At 38.4% G+C, this 24,156-nt stretch overlaps 3 protein-coding genes across 6 annotated transcripts in view; 2 read left to right on the top strand and 1 right to left on the bottom strand.

Annotated features, from left to right (window-relative positions):
* Positions 1 to 559: 559 nt before the first annotated feature.
* Positions 560 to 2,716, top strand: LOC100186384. The gene is made up of 4 exons (XM_009859583.3): positions 560 to 872; positions 1,129 to 1,371; positions 1,617 to 1,756; positions 2,084 to 2,716. The coding sequence occupies exons 1-4, from the start codon at positions 814 to 816 to the stop codon at positions 2,314 to 2,316; spliced, it is 675 nt and encodes a 224-aa protein (XP_009857885.1). The 5' UTR covers positions 560 to 813; the 3' UTR covers positions 2,317 to 2,716.
* On the bottom strand, positions 2,613 to 18,217 carry LOC100178488 (fibropellin-1-like). 4 transcript variants are annotated; one of them, XM_026833817.1, is made up of 28 exons: positions 18,106 to 18,216; positions 17,625 to 17,798; positions 17,177 to 17,310; positions 16,681 to 16,854; positions 15,969 to 16,201; positions 15,677 to 15,807; positions 15,072 to 15,206; positions 14,351 to 14,555; positions 13,627 to 13,743; positions 12,976 to 13,206; positions 12,494 to 12,619; positions 12,098 to 12,205; positions 11,419 to 11,688; positions 10,882 to 11,121; positions 10,181 to 10,417; positions 9,483 to 9,719; positions 8,783 to 9,019; positions 8,223 to 8,465; positions 7,917 to 8,153; positions 7,501 to 7,605; positions 6,972 to 7,085; positions 6,214 to 6,377; positions 5,721 to 5,873; positions 5,245 to 5,461; positions 4,642 to 4,828; positions 3,807 to 4,040; positions 2,941 to 3,061; positions 2,613 to 2,864 (listed from the first exon to the last, which is right to left on the bottom strand). In XM_026833817.1, exons 1-28 carry the CDS (start codon positions 18,173 to 18,175, stop codon positions 2,692 to 2,694), a joined length of 5,007 nt encoding a protein of 1,668 aa, XP_026689618.1. In that variant the 5' UTR covers positions 18,176 to 18,216; the 3' UTR covers positions 2,613 to 2,691. The 4 variants fall into 4 exon arrangements, with proteins under 4 accessions (XP_026689618.1, XP_002127912.2, XP_026689619.1 ...); XM_002127876.5 differs by having other exon boundaries at positions 2,623 to 2,864; positions 10,882 to 11,118; XM_026833818.1 differs by having other exon boundaries at positions 2,623 to 2,864; positions 6,214 to 6,381; positions 6,979 to 7,085.
* Positions 18,218 to 20,254: 2,037 nt separating this feature from the next.
* LOC494422 (gelsolin) overlaps positions 20,255 to 24,156 on the top strand; it is a 13,472-nt gene continuing 9,570 nt past the window's right edge. Inside the window, exons 1-5 of the mRNA XM_009859584.3 lie at positions 20,255 to 20,359; positions 21,409 to 21,550; positions 22,974 to 23,128; positions 23,478 to 23,642; positions 24,001 to 24,132. Of these exons, the coding sequence (XP_009857886.1) occupies positions 20,339 to 20,359; positions 21,409 to 21,550; positions 22,974 to 23,128; positions 23,478 to 23,642; positions 24,001 to 24,132 (615 nt within the window). The 5' untranslated portion in view covers positions 20,255 to 20,338. The remainder of the gene's footprint in view (positions 20,360 to 21,408; positions 21,551 to 22,973; positions 23,129 to 23,477; positions 23,643 to 24,000; positions 24,133 to 24,156) is intronic.

Here is a 24,156-nt window from a genome sequence, read left to right on the forward strand (position 1 = left end):
GTTCTGGTCGCAATTACACTTATATGATTAATTACGATGCGTTTCAGTAAAGTTGCAATATGCTGCAAATGGTCGTAACCCTGGTTTAATCTCATATAACCCAGAATCAACCCCTGTGCCATTCACGTGTTCACAGGATTTATGCTGAATTCCCATCATACCTGTAAAAATAATATGTAAAAAAATAAGTCGTATTATTCAACATAGATGACAAATACGAATATATCCATAAAGAAGTGTACAATGAAATAATGTAATTAACATGTGTTCCACCCTTATGCTTAGATTTCATATAAATGTATATATAGACCATGGGGTAAGATGGAATATGTGCCGTGGAGATAATTAAAACTCGTCACGGTTTTCGGTGGTTGTTCCCCATGTTAAATAAATCAAACGCAAGCAAATTCTGCGCGTGTACTTTCCGAAGCAATGTTCATTTAGGTGTCAATGACGTCATCGGAATGAACATAACTGATTTAGACGGCCAACGACAGTCGTCGTGCCTGCTTAAAAGTTACCATCTATATGTTAATTTGTGAACTTTTTCCGGAATTTACTTTATTCTAATCAATGGCCGACAACTGAGACAACCCATAAGTGACCACTGGGTCGGTGGCAATTACCGTTTCTTGTCCAAAAACACATCCCCCAAAGTGACACACATAGGAGTTTAGCAACAGATCTTACAACATTTGAGTGTTATTACGTAACTAAAGACTTTGTTTTTAAACATACACACATGTTACTTTATTATACCAACCATAAAACTTGTAATAAGCAAGATGACCCACCGTAATAGTAAATTATAATATGTCACTATCACATTCCGTACGCCCGAAGATCATATACCTGCTCCCATCTGAAATAAGGTAACTTATATTTTAGGTTGAAGTAATGTTAACATTGTTATTCCATAGCACCCCATTTTTCCTTCAAGTTTTTTCTCTTACAATCTCTTACAATTATTCAAGTCTTACAACTAATAATCTCCTGAGAGTAGTAAGGATATGGTTGTATAATTTTGTAAATATTCGTTATTTTCTCTAATACAAATGGGACGATAAAAGTGAATAAAAACGCGGACTGTCTTGCCCCGTTCTACAAAATAAGTCAAATATTTTTAAGATGCTCGAAAACAACAGTTTCCACTCGCGTGTCCAGCGGTATCGATGTAACAGATCTTTTGCGCCAGTGTTTGCACGGCTACAGAACGATAAAGGATTTGACCATAGAAAATGATCACGTTATCACAGTCATGTCGTTCTGGGGTCAGTATTGGATGGTGGATGGGCATAAGAGGCTTTGGGTTCTGCAAGTGCTGCAGAAAATGGGACGCTGTGGAAAAATACCGGTCAGAGTTAAGCAAAGGTATAGTTGTAAAACATGAAATTCATGTTACTTCTGCTTCCTCGAAAAACGTAAAGGGGTTAATCTGGTATAAAGACGTGGTGTTTTTATTTCTTAATGAAGTCTTGCCAAATAGCAGACGAAACAGCGGAAATACATTACGTTTGTAATTCATGAATCACAGCTAAAAGATTATGAAAATTACGACTTTTAAAATATAATCATTGGGTAGGTTTTTATAAACTTGATTCGTATTAATCTTGCAGAAAAGATTATACTTTGTGGCGGAATTTGTCAACTTTAGTTTGCCCTGTTGGATCTGTTTCCTTTCGTTTTGAAGATGAATCTGAGAGAACGTGGTTTGAGGGAAGACTCAACGAGGTGTGGGAGGAGATGAAACGTAGCGGTAAATATTAAAATGCATTTTAAACATTGTAAATGTGTTTTTAAAAGACTAATAAAAACATATTTCGGAGTCATAGCATTTAATTCACTTTACTTAATCTATAGTTTTTCACTGTATAATTAAGGAGGAGTGTGGGGTTAGATACCGTTATAGCCCATATTATTTCATATTTGTGTTTAACAATTAACAAAGCTCTTAATAGAGTCGTAAGTATACAGTTATATAATTCTGTAAATACTCTTCGTTTTCTATCAAATGGGACGACAGAGGAGATTGAAAACTTGTCCCATGTTACCCCAACGTACTATACCGTGTAATATTTCATAGAACATGGGAATCTTGTTAAACCAATCGAAAGTAGATTTCTGTTCGCAACAAACTTATCTGAGCCTGCAAGGTTACGGAAGATGGTTGATACACGAGAAAGAAACAACGGTTACATACCATGGTACAAAGGTCCGTATGATGCAGATCGAAGGTTGGTGATGATGGCGGTTTTGTTGTTCGTTGTTATTTCGCTTTCGGTGATTGGCAAGCCAATAACAGAAGTTGAAGAGTAAAGATTTGTGAAACTGAAAGCGATTTTCCAGCGTTTGTTTTGTGATCCTAAAACGCTTCGCCCGGCACACAAGACATGATCATGGTTTACCAGTCTATTTTTTTTTCAAAGTTATTACATTTTAGGTGAGAAGAATCCTCTCGGTTTTGTTTTGGAGAACTTTTAAAAGTTGTCTGCCAGAGATAAAGATTTTTCATTAGGAGGTTTTCGCACTAACACAAAACAGTTTAGTTTAAATTCAATAAATATCAAAACTAAAGACCGATCATCATTCAGTTTTTAGAACAAAACTCGAAAACTCGACTTAACATTTTATTGGGCGTTTTAAAACCGTTTTGCGGTTACGTTAACGCAAATCACAACAAATGCAGCTACGTTAATGCACTCGTTTAGAACGACCAGAAACGGAATAATTGTTCTTACGATAAGAACGATATAATGACACTAAAAGAAATACTGATGCGATGAGAACGAAAACTGCAAGAACGCCAAGTAGGGATATCAAAATTAAATTCTTCGCGTCAAAGTTTTCCACTTCAGCGGGTTTTTCTGAAAAAAACGGAAGTTATAATAACAATTGTTAAAGGCATTAGTGTAGACCAAACACGGGTATATACATACGCACCAATGGGGATTTTCCTTTCTGGAAGAATAAATAGCGGTCCGAACACCTCCTCTTCTTGGATGGATCGACGACCTCTCTGGTTCGATGGACATTTTCTTACAGATGGAGAAGTTGAGCAAATCTACATAAATGTAATATAGCAGGTTGGGGTAAGATGGACCAGGTTTTTAAATCTTTTCTATCGTCTCATTCGGTGTAGTTATAGTATAGGTTATTCCAAGACAAATTTTTATTCTGTTTAATCGTCCCATTTGGTATCAAACAACGAATATTTACAAAAGTATATTTAACCGCGTCCCCCCAAGTCTTAAAGAGCTTTGTTAATTGTTAAAAATACGTCAATGAAATATAGATTATTATGTGCAAACGGAATACTCACTTACTCCACTATATAATACTTTATAAAAAAAAACACAGAAATGTAAAAACCTGAAAAAAAAGTTTTATCACTGAACGAGTTTTAGAAACAGTTTTACTCTGCAAGAAAAATCATTAAACTTAGATACGCATTGGCAATGACGTCACAATGCGAGAATAGGCTTGTAACTTTAAACAATTGAAATGCGTCATTGACAATGTAATCTCTCTTATGCAATCTCTGGAACTCAACATTTTGTTGAATTAAATTAGAATCTGGAATCTCACAAAGCACTTGGAAGGCAATACAGCGCTATATAGTACGGTGGGAATGGGACAACCTTTTATTCTATTTCTCGTTGCATTTGGTAGTAAACAAAGAACATTGAAATAGTTATACAATCGTATTCTTACAACTTCCCCGTTGTTAAATGTTTAGAACAAGATCAGGATATTCGGATATCATGTGCTAAATGTGTCCAATCTTACCCCACAATACTATATCTTACCTGCTGTGCGGAAACCGAGCACACGTTCAGTCTTGCATGGATATACACCTTGTTGCAAGAAAGCAATCTCTGAACTTGGAACGTGACGCATGTTGAACCGGGGCTCACAAATATTGCTGAAGGAATTACATTGGTCGGGCAACCGTTGGTTACCACTGCTACCACAGCATCGGACGTCGGATCCGATGAACAAGAAATGTAAAGTGTCTGGACGCTTAAGGTGCTTCCAGTTGGCTGAAATTATAAAATATAGTCGGGGTTAGTGTAACTTAATTAGTGGGACTAGCGTAGGCAATATTAGAAGTTCTAACATGGTTCGTATTATTCCATACGCCTCGTACCTGTACGCATGTTTAGAAAATGCATGTTTAGAAAATACAGACTGGTATACGCATCCGTCTCTTTACTCCATCAAATCGCTCCGTTATGCTTCAAACTTATTTCTATAAAACGCTAACCCCAACTATTACCCCCTTATTCCTAAATCAACCCAACAGAGCGCGATGTGTTTGGTTATAAACGGGATGCCGGTGTCCGCGTATTTTTAAGATATTAGCCACCCGTTCACGATTTACCACACTTTTTTAAATTTCATTACTCATTGTATCGTACTGTGGGGGAAGATGGACACCTTTAGCACATAGTATCCAAATATTCTGATTGTGTTTTAAACTATAAAAAACAGTCTATTGGAGTCGTGAGGATACAGTTTTCTATTTTTTGAATGTTCTTTGTGTACTACCAAATGGACCGAGAAAATCGAATGAAAAGGTGTCCCATCTTCCCCCACCCTACTATATAATAGTTCTACCAGAACAGATTTACAGCAACTTACAACTATCTCTCGGTTATGCTGGATTACAATGTTCAGATCCTCGCCGACTGTATATACTCCGTTAGGTTGTACAATATATGAGGGTGGGCATGCGGCGGGGCACTGGGAGAGCATCTTACACATTTGGAGGGATCCGGTGAACGTCCTTTCGTGGTTACCGCGAACGATTTTTGTTTGTTTGTCGACCCTGGAAGCAAAACAAGTTTAAGTTTTGTCAGAAGCACTGAATGAATGTAATTTATTAATCCTCGCGTGCTGGCGAGGCAACGACACCCGTGCTGCTGGCGGGGCAACGCCATGCGTTATAATAAGAGTTTTCTGTGTCATGCACTTTGTGCTAGAAAGTGATGTAACTTTAAGGTGGTTATCTTTTTTGTGGACATTTTTATTATTGGATGACGATTTAAACTTAACGCATTTATGCGACTGGATTGGTGCAATTGCCGTTAAATATCTTGCCCAAGGACACACATGCCTACAGACGACAGTGAACTATACGCGCTTACAATGGTGGTAGCTGTGCACAGCACAGTTAGCTATACACAGTACGCGCTTACAATGGTGGTAGCTATACACATAAGGTCTACTTCATATTCCACTTACACTGGTTCCAACGAAGCGACTACTTGGTAGTTTTCTTGGAAAGTACATTGGAACGACAGTACAGGTACTGGCATATCGAACAACGCGTTCCCGCCAATGTTAAACCAGATTTTGTTTGAGACAATAATATCACCAAGTGTAGTAGTCCCAGTCTCGGTCCCACATGCGCTGAACGACCTCGGCAAAGTGAAGTAATATTTCAGAGGATTCCCGCTTGCTAAACAACGAAAGGGAAATTGAGGATTATTTATCGACATTTGAGCAAGGTTGGGGTAAGATGGAACATAGTTTCATTCTCTTTTCTTGTCCCATTTGGTAGCAAACCAATCATATTTAAACAGATGTGTGAAACCACTGTCATTTAATTAACGACTGTGATTGCCCGGCCACTTGGTGATAAATATGTCATGTTCACTCATTGTTATTTGTCAACAAGCCCTTCTACTCTTAAGCTTAATATTCCAATTACGACTCACCGGTTCCTTTACACGATTCTGCTGGGGTTGATGAGTAGTCCGGGCTCATGTAAAAGTAAGCATTACCGACTACGTCACCCAGCAATTCTGTGTACAATCTATTATCCACGGACACCGTGATACGATCGGAATTACAATCCAACACAGGCGGAGCTGTGAAAGAGAATAGTTTCAATGTATTAAATATAAAGGTAGACGCTGTTATTATTGTGGGTGTATGTGTTATTGGGCAAGACTTCACTGCAATTGCTCCAACCCAGTGGTAACTAATGGGTAGTCTAAAATTATCAGCCACAGTGTGGCTGCCACACATAAAAAAAAGTAAAAAATTCCTACAAAATATTAATCACCCACAAAGTAACATACATGCAGATAACGCGCAAGATGGCGAGGTGTATGAACAAATCCCCATGTTATAACGACTGCCGTTGTCCGGCCATGCGAAGATAAAGCATGTCTCATTCATTCATTCATTAATCTGTAAATATCTTACGTATTGTGCAGGTTTTCCCCATGTACCCTTGCTCGCTTTCGCACACGAAACCGTTGGTATGCTTGCATGAAGGCTTGCATACACAGGGGCTTGTGCACGGGTTGGGAGAGCAAACTTCTGATGGGTTGGAACTGGAACTCGGCGGCTTGCAAACGTGAGTAGGACTGAAAACAAAAGTATAGTAGTGTGGGGGAAGATGGGAGGCCCTTTTTTTCTGTTGTCTTGTCCCATTTGGTGGTAAACAAGAACATTCAAAGAATAATAAAACCGTATCCTTACGACTCCCATAGACTGTTGTTAATTGTTTAAAACACGGTCAGGATATGTCGATATTATGTGCTAAAAGTGTCCCGCGTTACCCCATTATACGAGTTAGAACTTCCAGTGACGATAGGCATATTACGACTCCTCTAGTGGGGAAAGAAAATGCCTGTTGTAGTTAAAACATCGTAGGTATGTACATAAGAATGCACGCATTATCGTAATAACCAAACACTAAAAACGCACAAGCATTCAAAATAGGCATTGGCGGGACGCTGAAACGGAGCATTCGGTACGGTGGTAGGTGGGCTCGCATACAGTAATTAAACAAAGAGCTGAAAAGGATCATGGTCGTATGTGTCCTTGGGCAGGATACTAAAACGGTATTTGATCCAATCTAGTGATCACTTGCCAGCCATACATAAACACTAAAAATAAAAATCCTGTTGTTTTCTGGCCAGGCGAGAATAAAACAAGTAACATTTATTCATTCATACCTTAGACCTATATCTATAACACGACACTGATCTCCAAGTTGACAAGGATTTGGAGTACAAGGGTCCCTATGGCATATTGGTGGTCGGGTTCCAGGGGGACACTCACAATGGGGTCTAAAAATTGGCGCTTGTTAAGAGAAGAGGGGTTGACAGTAACTGAACCAATAAACAATAATCGATACTTGGTAAAACACGAAAAGGACTTGTTACATGGCCTATATACTTTATGTATAATAGGATGGGGGAAGATGGGACACCTTTTCATTCTATTTTCTCGTACATTTTGGTAGTAAACAAAGAACATTTAAAGAATTATAAAACCTTGTCCTTACGACTTTCATAGACCGTTGTCAATTGTTTAAAATACGATCGGGATATTTATATATTTTGTGCTAAAGGTGCCCCATCTTCCCCCACCCCACTATATTAAATAGCGGACAGTTATAGGCGTATTGAGTAAGCCATAGCCTACTCCATGCAAGAGGGAGGCCATAATTATACTAACACACTATTAACACAAGGCGCTTACCCCGAGCTCGTATGGACACAAGTTCCATTGTTCATACACGATGCCAAACATATAGGTATCTCGCATGTAGTTCCACCGTAACCACGGGGGCATCGGCAAAACCAACTGTGGCATAAAAAAAACATTTTGTTTTGGTTATGCTGCAGAGGTAAAGGCTTACAGCATGGCACATAATGGGACTAACGTTTAAGGCAGAGTAGACCCGAGGTGTTACAAACTAGTGATGTGCTAGGGTTTGAGCAAAATGCCCATTTCATGCGTATTGTCAAAGGGCATACGCAATCAATAGTATCAGTATCATTGTCAGCATCGAACTGGGTTTCTTTATGCTGCGATACCTAAACACTATGACACCATGGTGCCGGACTAAAAACGAGTTAAAATGAGTATAATTAGCAACTAAAGGTCGTATTTACCCGCTAGGTCCATCTGGTACGCATCTCCCTCCCCTACGGCAAGGGTTGTTAATACAAGAAAGCCGGAATTCGCAATATGCGCCATAATATGGTGGTGTACATGCGCATTGGGGTAAATCGTTGACGTATTTACATCCGCCCCCATTAAGACACTGGGGAAGCAGCTCATTGCACTTCGTAAGTTCGCATCGGTCGCCTGTCCGCCTTGTTGGACATTGGCATGTGTATTTCTTAGTCCTAGAAAATATCGAGTAAGATATATACTTATTAGAAGTCAGTTATTTTTAGGTTTAGGTAAATTTATACCTTGTTGGAATTGGGGAACATGTTCCTGAATGCAGACAAGGGTTTGGCAAGCAAGGATTAGCAACGTTGTTCTGGTTTTGGCAGAAGTCCCCGTTGTGCGTGGAAGGACATGCGCATTCTGGTTGTTGGTTACGGTATTGGCATGTTCCACCGTTCATACACCGGACTTGCTCGCATATTTCCGAACGGCAATTGCTGACCGTGGTGTAAGGAAACGGACAAGTGCACGAGTATGACGCCGCACTAAAATAAGATTATGAAAAACTTTGTCAAATAAGAAAAAACACTATCAGTAAGCACCGTGGGTTTTTGTTAATCGAGTAGGATGGGGGGAGATGGGACACATTTTACTCTACTTTCTCGTCCCATTTAGTAATAAATAGAGAACATGGAAATAGTTATAAAAATATATCCTCACGAATCCCATAGACCGTTGTTAATTGTTTAAAACACGATCAGGATACTTAGATATTATGTGCTAAAGGTGCTGTCCCATCTTTCCCCACTCTACTATATCATCTTTTGCGGTGGTTACTTTCACAGCAGTCACCAAACCCTACCTGCTACCAGTCCTGGTACAAGTTCCCCCATTCTGGCAAGGATTTGGCGAACAAGGATTGACAAGAGGAATTTCACATGAAGTACCAGAGTGAGTGGGAGGGCAACTACAGTAAGGTTGTTGATTGATGTTGTAACGACAAGTTCCTCCGTTCAAACATCGTCGTTGTTCGCATAAAGTAGCGATACATGTTGGTCCAGTGTAGGGTAATATACATGTACAAGCGTAAGACGACGCACTGTGGATAGAAATCAGTTAAATGGGATTGTTGAGCTGTTCAGATCTCTTAAAATTAGCGGTTATGAAGTGGTTTCGGGTGATCTAAAGTAATGTTTTGACAAATAACTCTAAACCCCAATCGTTAGACCACGGTAACTTCAACTAAGAGTCATAAAAACTTTAGTTACGACACGGAGCTTAATAATTCATAAGGTTTTATGAAGAATTTTGGCAAGAGTCCAAACTTTTTACCCTATTGGAATTTTAATGTGTAATCAATTCAGTAAAAAAGAATCTGAGTGTGTCGTGATCCTAAAACGTTACAGAGCGCCTACATTGAGTTATATTGATTTGAAACTGACAGACGTTTTGTTGTCAAGACCTTACCAAGAAAAACTCCGTTAGTTATTAATTACTGGTAATTCTTGCCGAAACGACCTTTTGTGCGACACAAACTTCCATAACATTCCTGAAAACCTTACCTGCTACCAGTCCTGGTACAAGTTCCCCCATTCTGGCAAGGATTTGGCGAACAAGGATTGACAAGAGGAATTTCACATGAAGTACCAGAGTGAGTGGGAGGGCAACTACAGTAAGGTTGTTGATTGATGTTGTAACGACAAGTTCCTCCGTTCAAACAGCGTCGTTGTTCGCATAAAGTAGCGATACATGTTGGTCCAGTGTAGGGTAATATACATGTGCAAGCGTAAGACGACGCACTGTTGATAGAAATAGGTAATAAATAAGACTTAAAGTTTTTTTTAGTAGCTTTAAAACTAGCGGTTATGAAGAGTTTTCGGGTGATCGAAGTAAGGTTTCAACAAATAACTCCTAACCCCAATCGTAAAAACATAATGGCTTAAACTATATGCGCCGTGAAAACGCTCATGTGCATGCGCAACGAAGCTTATACTAATTCATAATGTTTTATGAGGATTTTTGGCAAGAGTACAAACTTTATAAAGCATGGGATTTTATGAAAGTATTCTGTAACCGATTCAATAGGATCGGAGTGTGTCAAAAGTTACAGAGCGCCTACATTGGGATATTTGGATCTGAAACTTAAAAAAACGTTTTTAGTTGTGAATGTCTGAAGTTAATTCTGATTTTTAAAAATGGTAGAATCCCTATTTGTTTACTTTTGGCGGAAGATACTTTGCAACAGTCACCCAAACTTTACCTGCTACCAGTCCTGGTACAAGTTCCCCCATTCTGGCAAGGATTTGGCGAACAAGGATTGACAAGAGGAATTTCACATGAAGTACCAGAGTGAGTGGGAGGGCAACTACAGTAAGGTTGTTGATTGATGTTGTAACGACAAGTTCCTCCGTTCAAACAGCGTCGTTGTTCGCATAAAGTAGCGATACATGTTGGTCCAGTGTAGGGTAATATACATGTACAAGCGTAAGACGACGCACTGTGGATAGAAATCAGTTAAATGGGATTGTTGAGCTGTTTAGATCTCTTAAAATTAGCGGTTATGAAGTGGTTTCGGGTGATCTAAAGTAATGTTTTGACAAATAACTCTAAACCCCAATCGTTAGACCACGGTAACTTCAACTAAGAGTCATAAAAACGCTTAGTTACGACACGGAGCTTAATAATTCATAAGGTTTTATGAAGAATTTTGGCAAGAGTCCAAACTTTTTACCCTATTGGAATTTTAATGTGTAATCAATTCAGTAAAAAAGAATCTGAGTGTGTCGTGATCCTAAAACGTTACAGAGCGCCTACATTGAGTTATATTGATTTGAAACTGACAGACGTTTTGTTGTCAAGACCTTACCAAGAAAAACTCCGTTAGTTATTAATTACTGGTAATTCTTGCCGAAACGACCTTTTGTGCGACACAAACTTCCATAACATTCCTGAAAACCTTACCTGCTACCAGCCCTGGTACAAGTTCCCCCATTCTGGCAAGGATTTGGCGAACAAGGATTGACAAGAAGAATTTCACATGAAGTACCAGAGTGAGTGGGAGGGCAACTACAGTAAGGTTGTTGATTGATGTTGTAACGACAAGTTCCTCCGTTCAAACAGCGTCGTTGTTCGCATAAAGTAGCGATGCATGTTGGCCCAGTGAATGGAGCACGGCAAGTACACGAGAAAGTAGTTGAACTGCCAAAAGAAAAACGAAATAAGTTATATTTTAGAGATAAGTTAAGGTGTAGTGGGGTGGGGTAAGATGGGGCAACTTTGGAACATAGTGTCCAAACATCCTGATCGTGTTTATACCAATTAACAACGGTCTATGGGAGTCGTAAGAATACGAAAGGTTTTATAACTTTTTAAAGGCTCTTTGTTTACTATGCCAAATAAAATTAGAATATAGAATAAAGGTGTCCCATATTCCCCCACCCTAGATATACATATCTATTTTTTATTATAGAGCATCGATTTTAATAATAAACTGCCCACCTTGTCTTGGTGCATGAACCGAAGTTCTGGCATGGATTCGGCGAGCATGGATCCAGGACTGGAGTTTCACAATAAGACCCTGTGTGCGTTGTGGGACATTCGCATTGAGGCTGGCCACTTCTATACGTACACGATCCACCGTTCATACACTGGCGCGCTTGCTGACAAACTGTCAAGGCGCAGTCGGCACCTACGTAGGGAAACGGGCAAATGCAGGTCAATGGTAGATGCTGTCCGTTGGTGAGCCCGCACACGCCGCCGTTCTTACAGCTGTCAAATTAAATGAATTGTTAGGTAACTTGCGATGATATATAATGATACTTCTGAAATGAATAATTTGGCCACATTTTGGGACCGATAAACCGACGTTCAAAAACCGCATTTACACAATTGCTTTATAGACAACAAGCTTCAGACTTAAAATAAGCATTCAGCAACATCATTACGTATCTTGTAAATATAATTTTTAATCTATTTGAAAGCGATAGCGTAGATCATATTATTGAAACAATAAAGCGAAGACAGTCAACAGAAAAACGACGTTTCTTAGTACGCTATGGGTAAAATTATTTGGAAAAGCAGTTAAAAGCGTGGACTTGCACATGCATGGCGGCAATAGCGCAGGCCCTTTAATATGGTAGCTACACTACAAACATAGATATAAAACTGGATACTGTACCTGTAATGGAACTGACACTTGGAAGTTTGGCATTGTTGCCCATCGAACAGGGGAGTGCATGTACATACCGGTTGGTTTCTAGCATTTAGTCCGCAGGAACCACCATTTCTATAAAACCAAGTTTTTAACTGTAATACAGTGGGCAATGAATACCGTTAGGATATAATATCTCATATTTCCTAATCGTATTTTTAACAATTAACAGCGCTTTTCAGAGTCGAGAGGATACCATTATATAACCTCGTTTGTATTTCTTGTTTACTACCAAATGGGATGACAAAACAGATTAAAAATCACCATCCCCAATCTGCTATAAAAGAGAAGTCCACCACCAATCATATAGCTAAAACTGAGAAATAGTATTGTGCGGACAAGTCGGTTTAGTTATTTACTTACAAGCATTGGAATGTTGCACACGGATTCGTCTTCTTTACTCTACAGTTTATCCCTGAATAATCAGAGCTACAAACGCAGTATGGAATAAAAGAAGGCCGACTACCGATCACACAGGTGCCGCCATTGCTGTGAAAAAAAAAACGGAAACTTTTATTTCCGATCAATATTTGAATGAATGAACATGACTTCTTTATTATTGCATGGCGGGGCAAGGACGGTCGTTATATACATGGGTGTTTTGTTTCACACACCTTGCGCCAGCTTACGAGTTACCATGTATGTAACTTATTTATCCTCGCCTGACCGGAAAACGACAGTCGTAATAACATGGGTGTTCTGTTCAATACATTCCGTGTCGCTTCTGAAGTTACCACGTATGTAACTTTGTGGGTTATTATAGGCGTGCGTTTATTACTGTTTTACAGCGCCATTAAAAATTAAAATATAAAATTACTTACAAGCGACTGTAGTTAATTACTTACAAGCAACTGTAGTTATCACACGGTGTTTGTTCGCATGTTGGTCCAATGTAGAAATGGTCGCATATGCAAACTGGGGTTCCATCAGATTTCACTTTACACTGACCACGGTTTTTGCAAACCAATTTTTCACAAGGAGATGGTTTAGGTTGTTGACAGTTACTGCCGGTCCATTCCAACGTACAAAGACACGATGCCCCGACCTGTGGTCGTTCAACGCATGAACCGCCATTCCTAAAAGCAAGTGCATATATACCAACCAAATTAAGAGAAGTTAAAATCTACGAATGAAACTTGTGTTTATCATCACGTGGCGGGGACACAACAGTCGTTATAAAACGGATGTTCGGTTTCATACACCTCGTGCCCACTCACAAGTTACCACGTGTATCTTATTAATCGTCGCATAGCAGGTCAACAGCAGTCGTTATAACAAGGGTGTTGTTCTGTATACTTTGTGGCTATGTAGGAACTACCAAGTATAACTTCGTGGGTGATTATTATTTTCCGCATTTCATATAAGGACAGATGATTTTCAGACAACCCATAAGGGACAACTAGAATAAAACCATCACCGTTAATGTGATGCAAAATGACACACATGCCTACAATGTATAATAGGGTCTCGTCATAAATAATAAACTGTTTACTCACAAACACGCATGTGTGGCACATAGTAAGTTTCCTTCCGTGCAGCGAGGTCCAGTGAATTGCCCAGCGCAAATACACTCCGGCTGGTATGTGCTTGTTATTACACAGGTGCCTCCGTTGCTGTCAAACGAACATTTATTAAAACCTATAGATTTCTAAATTAATATAAAACAATGCGTCTTCGCGCACTTAATCAACACGTTTTCATATATAAGATGGGGAAAGACGGGACACCTTCTCGTTCTACTTTTCGTCTCATTTGGTAGTAAACAAAGAACGTTCAAATAAAGATTTAAAAACGTATCTTTACGATACCCATAGATAGTTGTTACTTCTTAAAAACACGATTAGGGTATTTGAATATTGTGTGCCAAAGGTGTCCCACCTTTCTCCACTCTACTATAGTTTATTTACAATTCTCACTTCTTCGCTGTTTTACCCAACATGATCTTCGTTATTGTAATCGAAAGAATAACTTTGCATTACGTTTGTTAAAATTTATCGAACCGTATACTAATAGTATTTTGGGCTAAGATGGGATACCGATAGCTTCTAAATCCTACGTTTCCGGAGAGTGTTTTTAACAAGTAACAACGATCGTGTTAGTGTCGGGAGAAAAATATTAAATAATTTTGTTAACATTCAAATGATGAAAAGTAAAAACATGACCCATCTTCCCCCACCCCACTATATACTTAATATGAAACCGTACACCATATATACTTACGCACACTGGACGTTATCACATGGAGTTAGCTCACATCTCGGTCCAACATATATTTCATAACATTCACAAAATGGCTGCTGACTAACAACGTTTACTTTACACCTCCCACCGTTCAGACAATTAAAGCCATCGCATTGCGAGGCTCGAATGCTTCTCTCGCATCGAGTGCCACTGTAACCGTTCTGACATTGACAGTTCACAAAACCTGGAAACACAATGGTTGTTAAATAGCAATGAGCTTGACATACAATGGCCTGACCCTGATACCAGTGTGGTTGTGTATATTTAATAATTAATCCATGTTTCATTTCTATACACGCGCACTACAGGAATTGAACTAGATCCGGTTAGCATGCTAAGAAATAACTGGAAAACGGGTGGAAATTTTGCTAACCGACGTTTCGACGTCCTATGGCCTATTTAGATCGTCTTTATAAGGGTAATTTAAACTCGATAAGTATATATAGAAAAAAATAGTGTATCTTGTAAGCCTATAGGGCATTTTGCCGTTGTAACTCGCATGTTTTGGGTTGGGGTAATATAGGACACTTTTTCATTTTCTCGTTCTATTAACCGACAAATACGGTTCAAAAAAATAATAAAACCGTATCCTCATGACTCCCAAAGACCGTTGTTAAATGTTTAAAAAACGATTAGGAGGTTTTGAATATTATGTGATAAAGGTGTCCCATCCTACCCCACAGTACTATTTACTACGTACCTGTAGATGTAGGGGCAACTGTACACACACCAGCGTGTTGACACGGGTTTGGTTTGCATGGGTTAATACAACGCATGGATGATCCAAGTTTGTTGCATACCTCGTTCGGCGTGCAGAATGTATTTCCGCAAGGAACTGAAACAAAGGAATTTATATTATATTATTGTGTATGGTAAAATAGTTAGCAATAGCAGATAAAAAAAACCTTCATTCCTTTATATCATATAGTACTTTAAATGAAACCATGTGTCATAACATATTTTACGTAGCTACAAGATGCATTCAAGCTTAGCAGGTGTATATAGACAGTGTATCTCTATATAGAAGATGGATACCGTCAGCAGATAATATTCCATATTCTAATCGTACTTTAAAATCAACAACGCTACTTTAGAGTCGTGAAAATACGGTTATTTAAATCTGTAAATATTCTTTGTTTACTATACCAAATGGGACTATAATTAAAGTGAATAAAAACATACAGCTTGCCCAGCCTACTATACACACATTGCATTTTACATAAAGATACTCTTACATAAATTTTCTTGAAGTACACTCTATGTTCAACATTGCTATTCACACATTAAATTGCTACAATTACGAACCTGTTCCCCTGCACACGCCACCAATATACCCTGAAGGGCAGCGACATCGATATCGTAAACCTCCGTCCGCTTGAGGCATGCATGAGGAACCATACACGCATGGATTAGGAATACAGGGGTCACAACCGTATCTGAAAAAAGTAGTTGAGTAAATAAGTGTGATTTTTTATGGCTTCGTGGCGGAGCAACCGTCGTTATAACACGGGTGTTCTGAGGTGTTAAACCCGTGTTATAACGACTGTCGTTTTCCGGCCACGCGAGGACAAAGTAAGTTACATTCATTCATACTTACGTTTCAGCAAGTCGTTTGTCCAAATCCTTAAGGTCGGTAAGTTTCCATATTCGATCGACATGAATGAAGTCATCAGCTTGTGCCACCACACTTCTTAATATTTGCAAAGTTCCTTCAGATAAAGGACCAATAGCGACAACGAAGATGACATGCCCTGAAGATCTTAAATCCGAAACTAGAGAATTTAATCTCGGGTTTCTAGTTTCCTCTGCGCAAGTTACGATGACGATCACCTTTATAAAACATGCGGCTGTATTGTAAGATGTAGGACAGCTTTTACGGTAGTTTTAAATTCAGTCAACACATTGAATAATCAGATATTTTTAGTACTGTGGGTTAAGATGGTTATCGTTAGTACATAATATCCCATATTTCCTAATCGCGTTTTTAACAACGCTTTTTTTTTAGAGTCGTGATAATACGGTTATAGTAGGATAGGGGAAAATGGGACACTTTTTGCACATGATATCCAAATATCATGATCGTGTTTTAAACAATTAACAACGGTATTTGTTTACCACCAATTCGGACGAGAAAATAAACTGAAAAGGTGTCCCATCTTTCCCACTCTACTATATATGACTCTTCTAAACCTAATTTGTTTTCTACCAAGAGAATAAAAACTTGGACCGTCTTACCCTAACAATCTACAATATACATACAATTACAAGTGTATTCTGGTTAAGCCGCATGAAGCAACAACAATCCTTACCTTTCTAACTTGCCTTGCTCCAGCAGTTGAAATGCTACGCGCTTTGTCCAGTGCTGTCACAACATCAAAGTTTACCGTTGTCGGTATATTGTTTAACAGATTCTGTACTTGGCGATGGCCGACACCTTGCATCAGTGAGACGATTTGGTTGCCCTCTGTAGCGGTTACTGCAACCTAAAAAGATAGCGGCGTTTTAAGTTTATAATATGTGTATGCAAATAACTTATTTATCCTGGCATGTCGAGCAACAGTGGTCGTTCTAACATTACGGTTATTATGTTTTATACATCCCGTGACAGTTACCCAGTTACCCAGTTACCACGTATGTAACTTTGACCATTAGATTAAGGCAATTGCTGTCAAGTGTCTTGTCCGTAACGACCCATACGTCCACAATGGTCCAGCGGCCAGCCTTGAACTTGTAACTCTAACATGCGCGTTATAAACACCGTGTCAAAGTGCGACTGGTTCAACGAATTAATATTTGATTCCTTACTCTTATTTTGTTGGATCCCAACTCAAATATCTTGAGCGTGTTCATTGTAAATTCTTTCATGTAATCTAAGGTGCGCTGCAATCTCGTGTCCAATACGAATACAACATCAAGTTGTTTCTGCAATGTGATGCAATCTGAACACAACAAATTAAAGGTTATAAATTACAGTAACGAAGATTAGCTAAACAGAAGAGATTGATCGACAAAACGATAGCCGTTAAAAACACATTGTGTGCATTTTTGGGGGGTTGTACTTCAGTTTTTTTTATACTTTCATGTTTATATTTCGCATGAATCGTTTTAATTTCAGTCAATCACGTGGTTTGTAATTTGACATTCAGTTTAACCTTGGTGTCGTGACCATGTGACAAACCGAATGTGAATAAAACGTAATATAACGATAGTACAAAATAAAAAGTTACACAAGATCGTATGCTAAGTTACTCACCCCCGGGTTGCAATGCCCGACTTAATATATCAACTTTATAAAACGAACGACTTTCCACAAATTCCTCGGTGACGTTACCCGAGCCCTCGGACTCGTCATCGTCTATCGTTGCACCTGAACGCACAAATATTTCGGACCATTCGCCACCAACTTCATTTTCGGAGGTAAACGGATCTATAAGTCAAAATATTAGCATCAGTTACGGCTTATACTCGGCTAACTGTAGCCGAATAGTTAGGAATTACGGATCAAGCGCTACTAAACACGTAGCCGCTAAAAATCCAGTCCAACGATCTACATTTTACCTAAAATGACATCGCATCAATCTTTTATTCAAATTTAATATTATTTAATATTTCGTTGTAAGATTCGTCCAACTGTATTAACATTACCTCAGGACCAGATTCATAAAATTCATCATAGTAATAGTAATATGCTTATATGTTTTTACGCATACAAGGTTTATGTTCATTATTCTTACCTGCTCCATCACTTAGTGGAAAACTTAACTTCGCGAGAAGAACGATAGCAAAACAAAAACGAAACATCATATACTTCTAACCTGATACCCTACAAACGTAGAATGGCGTGGTCTTCCCAAATGCAGACTTGCGAAACCTTTGGAATGCGTGCACGTCATTATTAAATCGGCGGGTGTCGCAAAAAAGCAATCTAGTTTCGCCGCTTTTTGCTTGACTTGATTGCTCAATGCTGAAGAACGGCATGTTACTACTTTTGCAACGCACAAGAAATAATTTGTTTGCTGTTTTGTCCTTTGTTTTTAACTAACAAAGGGTGAAAAGTGGAATCAGATTCATAACATAATTTTTACTTACATCTTTAAAAACAATAGCAAAGTTCATGTATAGTAGGGTGGGGGAAGATGGGACACCTTTTCATTCTATTTTCTCATCACATTTGGTAGTAAACAAAGAACATTTAAAGAATTATTAAACCGTATGCTCATGACTCCGAAAGGCCGTTGTTAACTGTTTAAAACACGATCACAATATTTGGATATTATGTGTTAAAGGTGTCCCATATTCCCCCACTCTGCTATATATTATTGCGACAACATTGAAAAATGCGTTAGCAGCAAAACGACAATCGTTAAAACACGCTTTGGATAAAAGGGTGGGAAATCGCGTCAGATTGAAAGCGTGATTGTTGAACTAGATTCAACGGTGTATTTACAGTAGCGTGTACTGTCACACACTGTTCTCATTATACATATGCAAATAAATGTCGCATTGAATTATTGAACACGTTAAATTAATTATCGATGAAACCTTCAACTGATTACCGCTATTATTATATTGCTGTTCAAATAGAAAATCACCGCTATACTTAATACACATATTAGTTCAAAATTACAATCCCTCGTATTCACATTATGCCAATTTTGTATTTAAGGTAAAAGCTTCTGGAATTTTGTATCGGTATAGTTCTTCAAACACAGATAAGATTAATCATCAGTACGAATGATACGTGGGGCAAGATGGGTGTCGTTGGAACATAATATATTATTATGGGGTAAGATGGGACATTGTTAGCACATATTATCGCATACTTACTGTTATTAACAATTAACAAAGCTGTTTTGTGTTTAATTCGGTAACCTTTTTTGTTTACTGCCAAATTAGACGATAAAGAGAATGATAACAGGGTCCCATTTTACCAAACCCTACTATATCTTTTGGTTTGGTACATTAAAGAGAAACGAGATTTCGGTTACGATGCGGCATTGAAGAAATGTAAACATTACGTTGAACGTTTCGGGGAAACGATTCTGTTTGTGGACTTAGTTTCATCGATCGCAGTATTTCAAGTGTATTGAGGCTGTTTATATTTTCTGATTTGTAGGAAACTGAACAGTTCACCATGGGTTAGGGTATTCGTAGCATATCAGGTTAAACGAGGTCACAAGCAAGTCTTTTGAACCGCTATGATTGTATCTGCATTAGAAACTTCAAAGCGTATTGAAAAAGCTCTGCCTGTGGTGTGACCGGGTAATTTTGGTGGCAAACGTGTGTGTTAAAGAGGGCACCGGTGAAATGACGCGTATGTATGTTTATGGTGCTTACTGATGCCACACTTTCCGTGTGGTTTGCTATTTCGAACCAGATTGAACTTTGTGTTGTCTGCTCCTCAGGGAACCGGCAAGATATCGATCAAATGGCAAACGCGACTGTAAAGAAGAAAGGCGGATGGTTAGAGAAAGGCGTATGCCACTAACTGTGCAGCTTTGCGGTCAGTGGATAAAACAGCCAACGCTGTTAGGTTTGGTTGGTGAATGAATTAGGTTACTTGGATTCTTAATAAGCTGCATACGTTTGCCCCGAAGGCAAAAGAAACGTAAGAATAAGTTGCTTATTTCGAGATCTGCATTTGGTAATGAAAGGGTGATGTTGTAGTGCGTCATAGAATAGCATTGAAGCGTAGAAAGTAATTTATGATTACAGTGAGTGGCTACAAGCTGGTTTACTGTTGCTTATCAGCATGTTGCTTTTGTACAAGGCAGTATAACATTATTTACATGAATTATGACTCAATGATTCTAAAGCAACAATCTTAGTGACGTTTCATTTCCTGTGCTGATCATCGAGTCGGTGAAACAGAAAACCGGCGTCGAAGAAATACTAAAAGTTGTTTTATTTCATACCCAACACAGGTTTAAGTAATTGTATTTGATTGTATAAGTTAACAAGGTACCAATGGCTCCCAAGAATCTAAAGGTAAGAATAAATGAACGTTTGGTATTGTTTAATCGATTGAGGTGTTTCGGTACATGTTGTATTCTTACGCGACCGGTGTATAGTTATTAGTTGGTGTTAAAATATATTGTGTAACATAACATAAGCTGTGTGTATTGTAACATAGGCGGTGTTAAGGGAACGAAGGTTGCTTGAATATTCAGTGTTTGAGTTGACAGAGCTAAACCAGACGTGTAAATAAAGCAACGTTATTCAAACCGTCGCTGATTTTCACGGGAAAAATGTGACACCGGTGCTTTTTGTTGCGTGTCCACCGTTTGCAGTACTTTAACTGGAAATGTCAGTTGTTTTGACCATTTGGTTGGCGTGCAAAACATTTTGGTACGTGATGCTTTCAAGGAAATTTCGTGCCCATTGACATTCTACGCCCTTTTGTTTATAAGCATCATAGCACGATATGCTATATTGTAATCAACCATCAGTGACTGTATTGTCACTAATTACGCCTCATACTGCGCAACATAATACCATATCATGATTATAACATGTAGTTTTATGGGAAACTACGTTCTTTGTTTTCCAACTATATTAGGTTGGGGTAAGATGGGACATTCCCTTATAACGGCCTATTTGGTAGAAAACAAACAAATGAGCACAAAATTATAAAACTGTATCTTCATGACTATAAAGCAGCATCGATAATTAGTAAAACCACGATTGGGAAATATTAGGAATTTGCTCACGGTATCCATCTTATTTTTTACCCAAACTTCGTGGCATGACTCTTATAATACATGGATAAACAGATTATAGACTGTTTTATTTGTGTGGCAAATCGACCAAAAACCAAAAGTATATTTTTCATATTTGTTTGTGTTAAAAAAACTATTAAAGGAATGAGCTATAAAAGCATTATAGTACGGTGGGGTAAGATGGAACATAATTTCATTCGTTTTTCTCGTCTCATTTGATAGCAAACAAGGTGTTCCATCTTACCCCAAATTACTCTACTATGTTGAAATACGCAATACTTTACAAAGACAATATTTCAATGGTTATTATATTTTAAGATTTGGCGAATTGAGGACTTCGAGATGGTGGAGCAACCGAAGTCGTCATACGGTTATTTCTTTACTGGTGATTCGTATTTGGTGATGAACGAGTACAAGGACAGTGATGGAAATACTGCTTATGACCTTCATATGTGGATAGGTGGGTTCCATACTTTCATTTATGTTTGTTTTACATACGACGGGCGCATAACGAATAAACAGTAATTTATATTTTCAAAACAGTAGTGGGGCGTCAGATGGATGGCGTTGGCTCATAGTATGCCATGTTTCCTCATCGTGTTTATAACAATTAACAACCGCATTATAGCGCGTGAGGCTATGATTTTACAATTCTGTAAATAATCTTTTTTACTACCTAAAGGAACAATAAAAGAGAATCAAAACGTGAACCTTCTTACCCAACATATGATAATGGTTCTAAACGATTTAACGCATTTAAATGCTTTAGTCACGTACTACAGATGTTTCATGTCTTACTAGACGCAAAACTTTCCCCATCGATGTAAATAGATACGGTCTATTACCGACACATATACCGGCGTTCCCAGAGGATCCTATATTTAATTGGAATAACGTCTGTCCCGTCTACCGCGTATGAGCTTATACCATTATAAGGCTGGTCCATTGGATACAAAACGTCGCATTTTTACACAATTTTTAGTAGGGTGGGGGAAGACGGGACGCCTTTTCATTTTATTCTCGTTCTATTTGGTAGTAAACAAAGAACATTCAAAGAATAACAAAACCGTATCCTCACGACTCCCATTGACCGTTGTTAATTGTTAAAGATTCGAGTATTTGAATAATATGTGCTTAAGGTCTCCCTTACCCCACCCTACTGGAATATATAAGGCTTTATTTTGTAAGTAAGCAACGAACCGTTGTTGCTATAACATAATTAAACGTTAGGTTAGACTGAAGTGAAATATAAACCTGATACTGATTATTCACAGAGCAGCTGTTAACGTTTGTTTCGCCGATACAGAACGATAAGCTTGTTTTATATAAAGAAAACCAAGCACACATATAGCCAATATGATTGGTTATTAGGTAGTTTCATTTTAGATTACATCAAACGTATTATGAATCACAATTGAGCATAACTTAAGCATAACGTAACCACTGTACGTGGGCGTTAGTAATTCTTTTTTGAAGTATATATGGCGTTATAGGTAATTTATATTAGAATGAATGATTCGATTGTATATTCGATCACGATAACGAAGATCAAAGTAGTACCGTTTACAAAAAAGACAGTCGTTATAACACCCTTATAGTAGGGTGGGGAAAGATGGGACACCTTTTTATTGTATTTTCTCGTCCCACTTTGTGGTAAACAAAGAACATTCAAATAATTATAAAACCGGATCCTCACGACTCCCATAGACCGTTGTTAATTGTTTAAAACACGATCAGGATATTTAGATATTCCGAGCTAAAGATGTCCCCTCACAGTACTATATATATTATATAAATAAAACTTATTCGATAAGGGTCGTTCTCTATTTTTTAAACTTCTTTTTAAACACCTTTCTTCTTTTTAAACACCTTTCCTACTCCAGGAAGTAAGAGCAGTCAAGATGAATACGGATCTTGTGCTTTTCACGCTGTTAAGTTAGATGATGAATATGGTGGAGTTCCCGTACAACACCGAGAGACTGAAGGTTACGAATCCTCTCTTTTCATGGGCTACTTCAAACCAGCAATCAAGTATCAGGTATTTTACTCTAGTTTGGTTTGATGCGATTTTTTCAGAAGCTGTTTAGTTTTTGATATTTAGGTGGTACTTTTGAATAATATTTAGGCATCTCTATGTATAATGCTGTGGGGTAAGACAGGATATATTTACTACCAAATGGGACGATAAACGGGAATGAAAACATTTGTTATTTTATCCCAACCTACTATATATATAAAACGATTTTGCGTTGGTATGTCCCTTACGGTGGTAATCCCAAACAAAGTAATACCTGCGTGTTTGTACATGTTGTTTGTGACGTTATATCATTTCCGTTTCCTTGTTTGTTGTTCCATTATCATTTCATCCGTTTGTTTCTACTTTACAGGAAGGCGGAGTGGCATCAGGGTTCAATCATGTGGAGATTAATGATTATAGTTCTGTAAAGAGGTTACTGTGGGTCCGGGGAAGACGACATGTGAGGGCCAATGTCGTCCCATTGGCATGGTCCAGCTTAAACAAATCTGATTGTTTCGTGTTAGACATGGGAAATGTAAGTGCTGACCATTCTGAATGAATGTAATTTATTTAACTTCGCATGGCGGGACAACAACAGTCTTTCGTTTCATACACCTCGTGCCCGCTTACAAGTTACCACGTATGTAATTTATTTGCCCTTGCATGGCAGGGCAACGACAGTCGTTTTAACACGGATGTTCTGTTTCATGCACCTCGTGCCTGCTTAACGAGTTATCACATACGCACTTTAGGTAAATTTTTTTTATATTTTTTTAACTTTTTATTGAGTATATACCTGACAAAGCGCGCTGACAAGACCACTGTGCTGTGAAAAACTTCGGCTCAGTTTGTTATAAAGTATCTTGCATTTACAACCTCTGGTATGTTGATAGACCATCTACACATGGAACGGACCGAAATGCAACAGGTTTGAAGCATTACAAGCAACTGTTGTCGCCAATGATGTACGAAGCAACGAACGTGCTGGGAAGGCGAAGGTTAAGAAACTGAACACGACGAAACAGGTATTTTCCAATTCCAGGAACTGT

Source organism: Ciona intestinalis, chromosome 3, assembly GCF_000224145.3.
Source record: "Ciona intestinalis chromosome 3, KH, whole genome shotgun sequence".
NCBI classification, from domain to species: Eukaryota; Metazoa; Chordata; class Ascidiacea; order Phlebobranchia; family Cionidae; genus Ciona; species Ciona intestinalis.

Coding starts and splice junctions, on each gene's coding strand:
- LOC100186384 (XM_009859583.3), top strand. CDS start 814: ATGTCACTATCACATTCCGTACGCCCGAAGATCATATACCTGCTCCCA. Junction 1,372..1,616: donor CCGGTCAGAGTTAAGCAAAG/GTATAGTTGTAA, acceptor TTAATCTTGCAG/AAAAGATTATACTTTGTGGC. Junction 1,757..2,083: donor GGAGGAGATGAAACGTAGCG/GTAAATATTAAA, acceptor AATATTTCATAG/AACATGGGAATCTTGTTAAA.
- LOC100178488 (XM_026833817.1), bottom strand. CDS start 18,175: ATGATGTTTCGTTTTTGTTTTGCTATCGTTCTTCTCGCGAAGTTAAGT. Junction 16,855..17,176: donor TGGGATCCAACAAAATAAGA/GTAAGGAATCAA, acceptor CTATCTTTTTAG/GTTGCAGTAACCGCTACAGA. Junction 4,041..4,641: donor AGCATAACCGAGAGATAGTT/GTAAGTTGCTGT, acceptor TTATAATTTCAG/CCAACTGGAAGCACCTTAAG.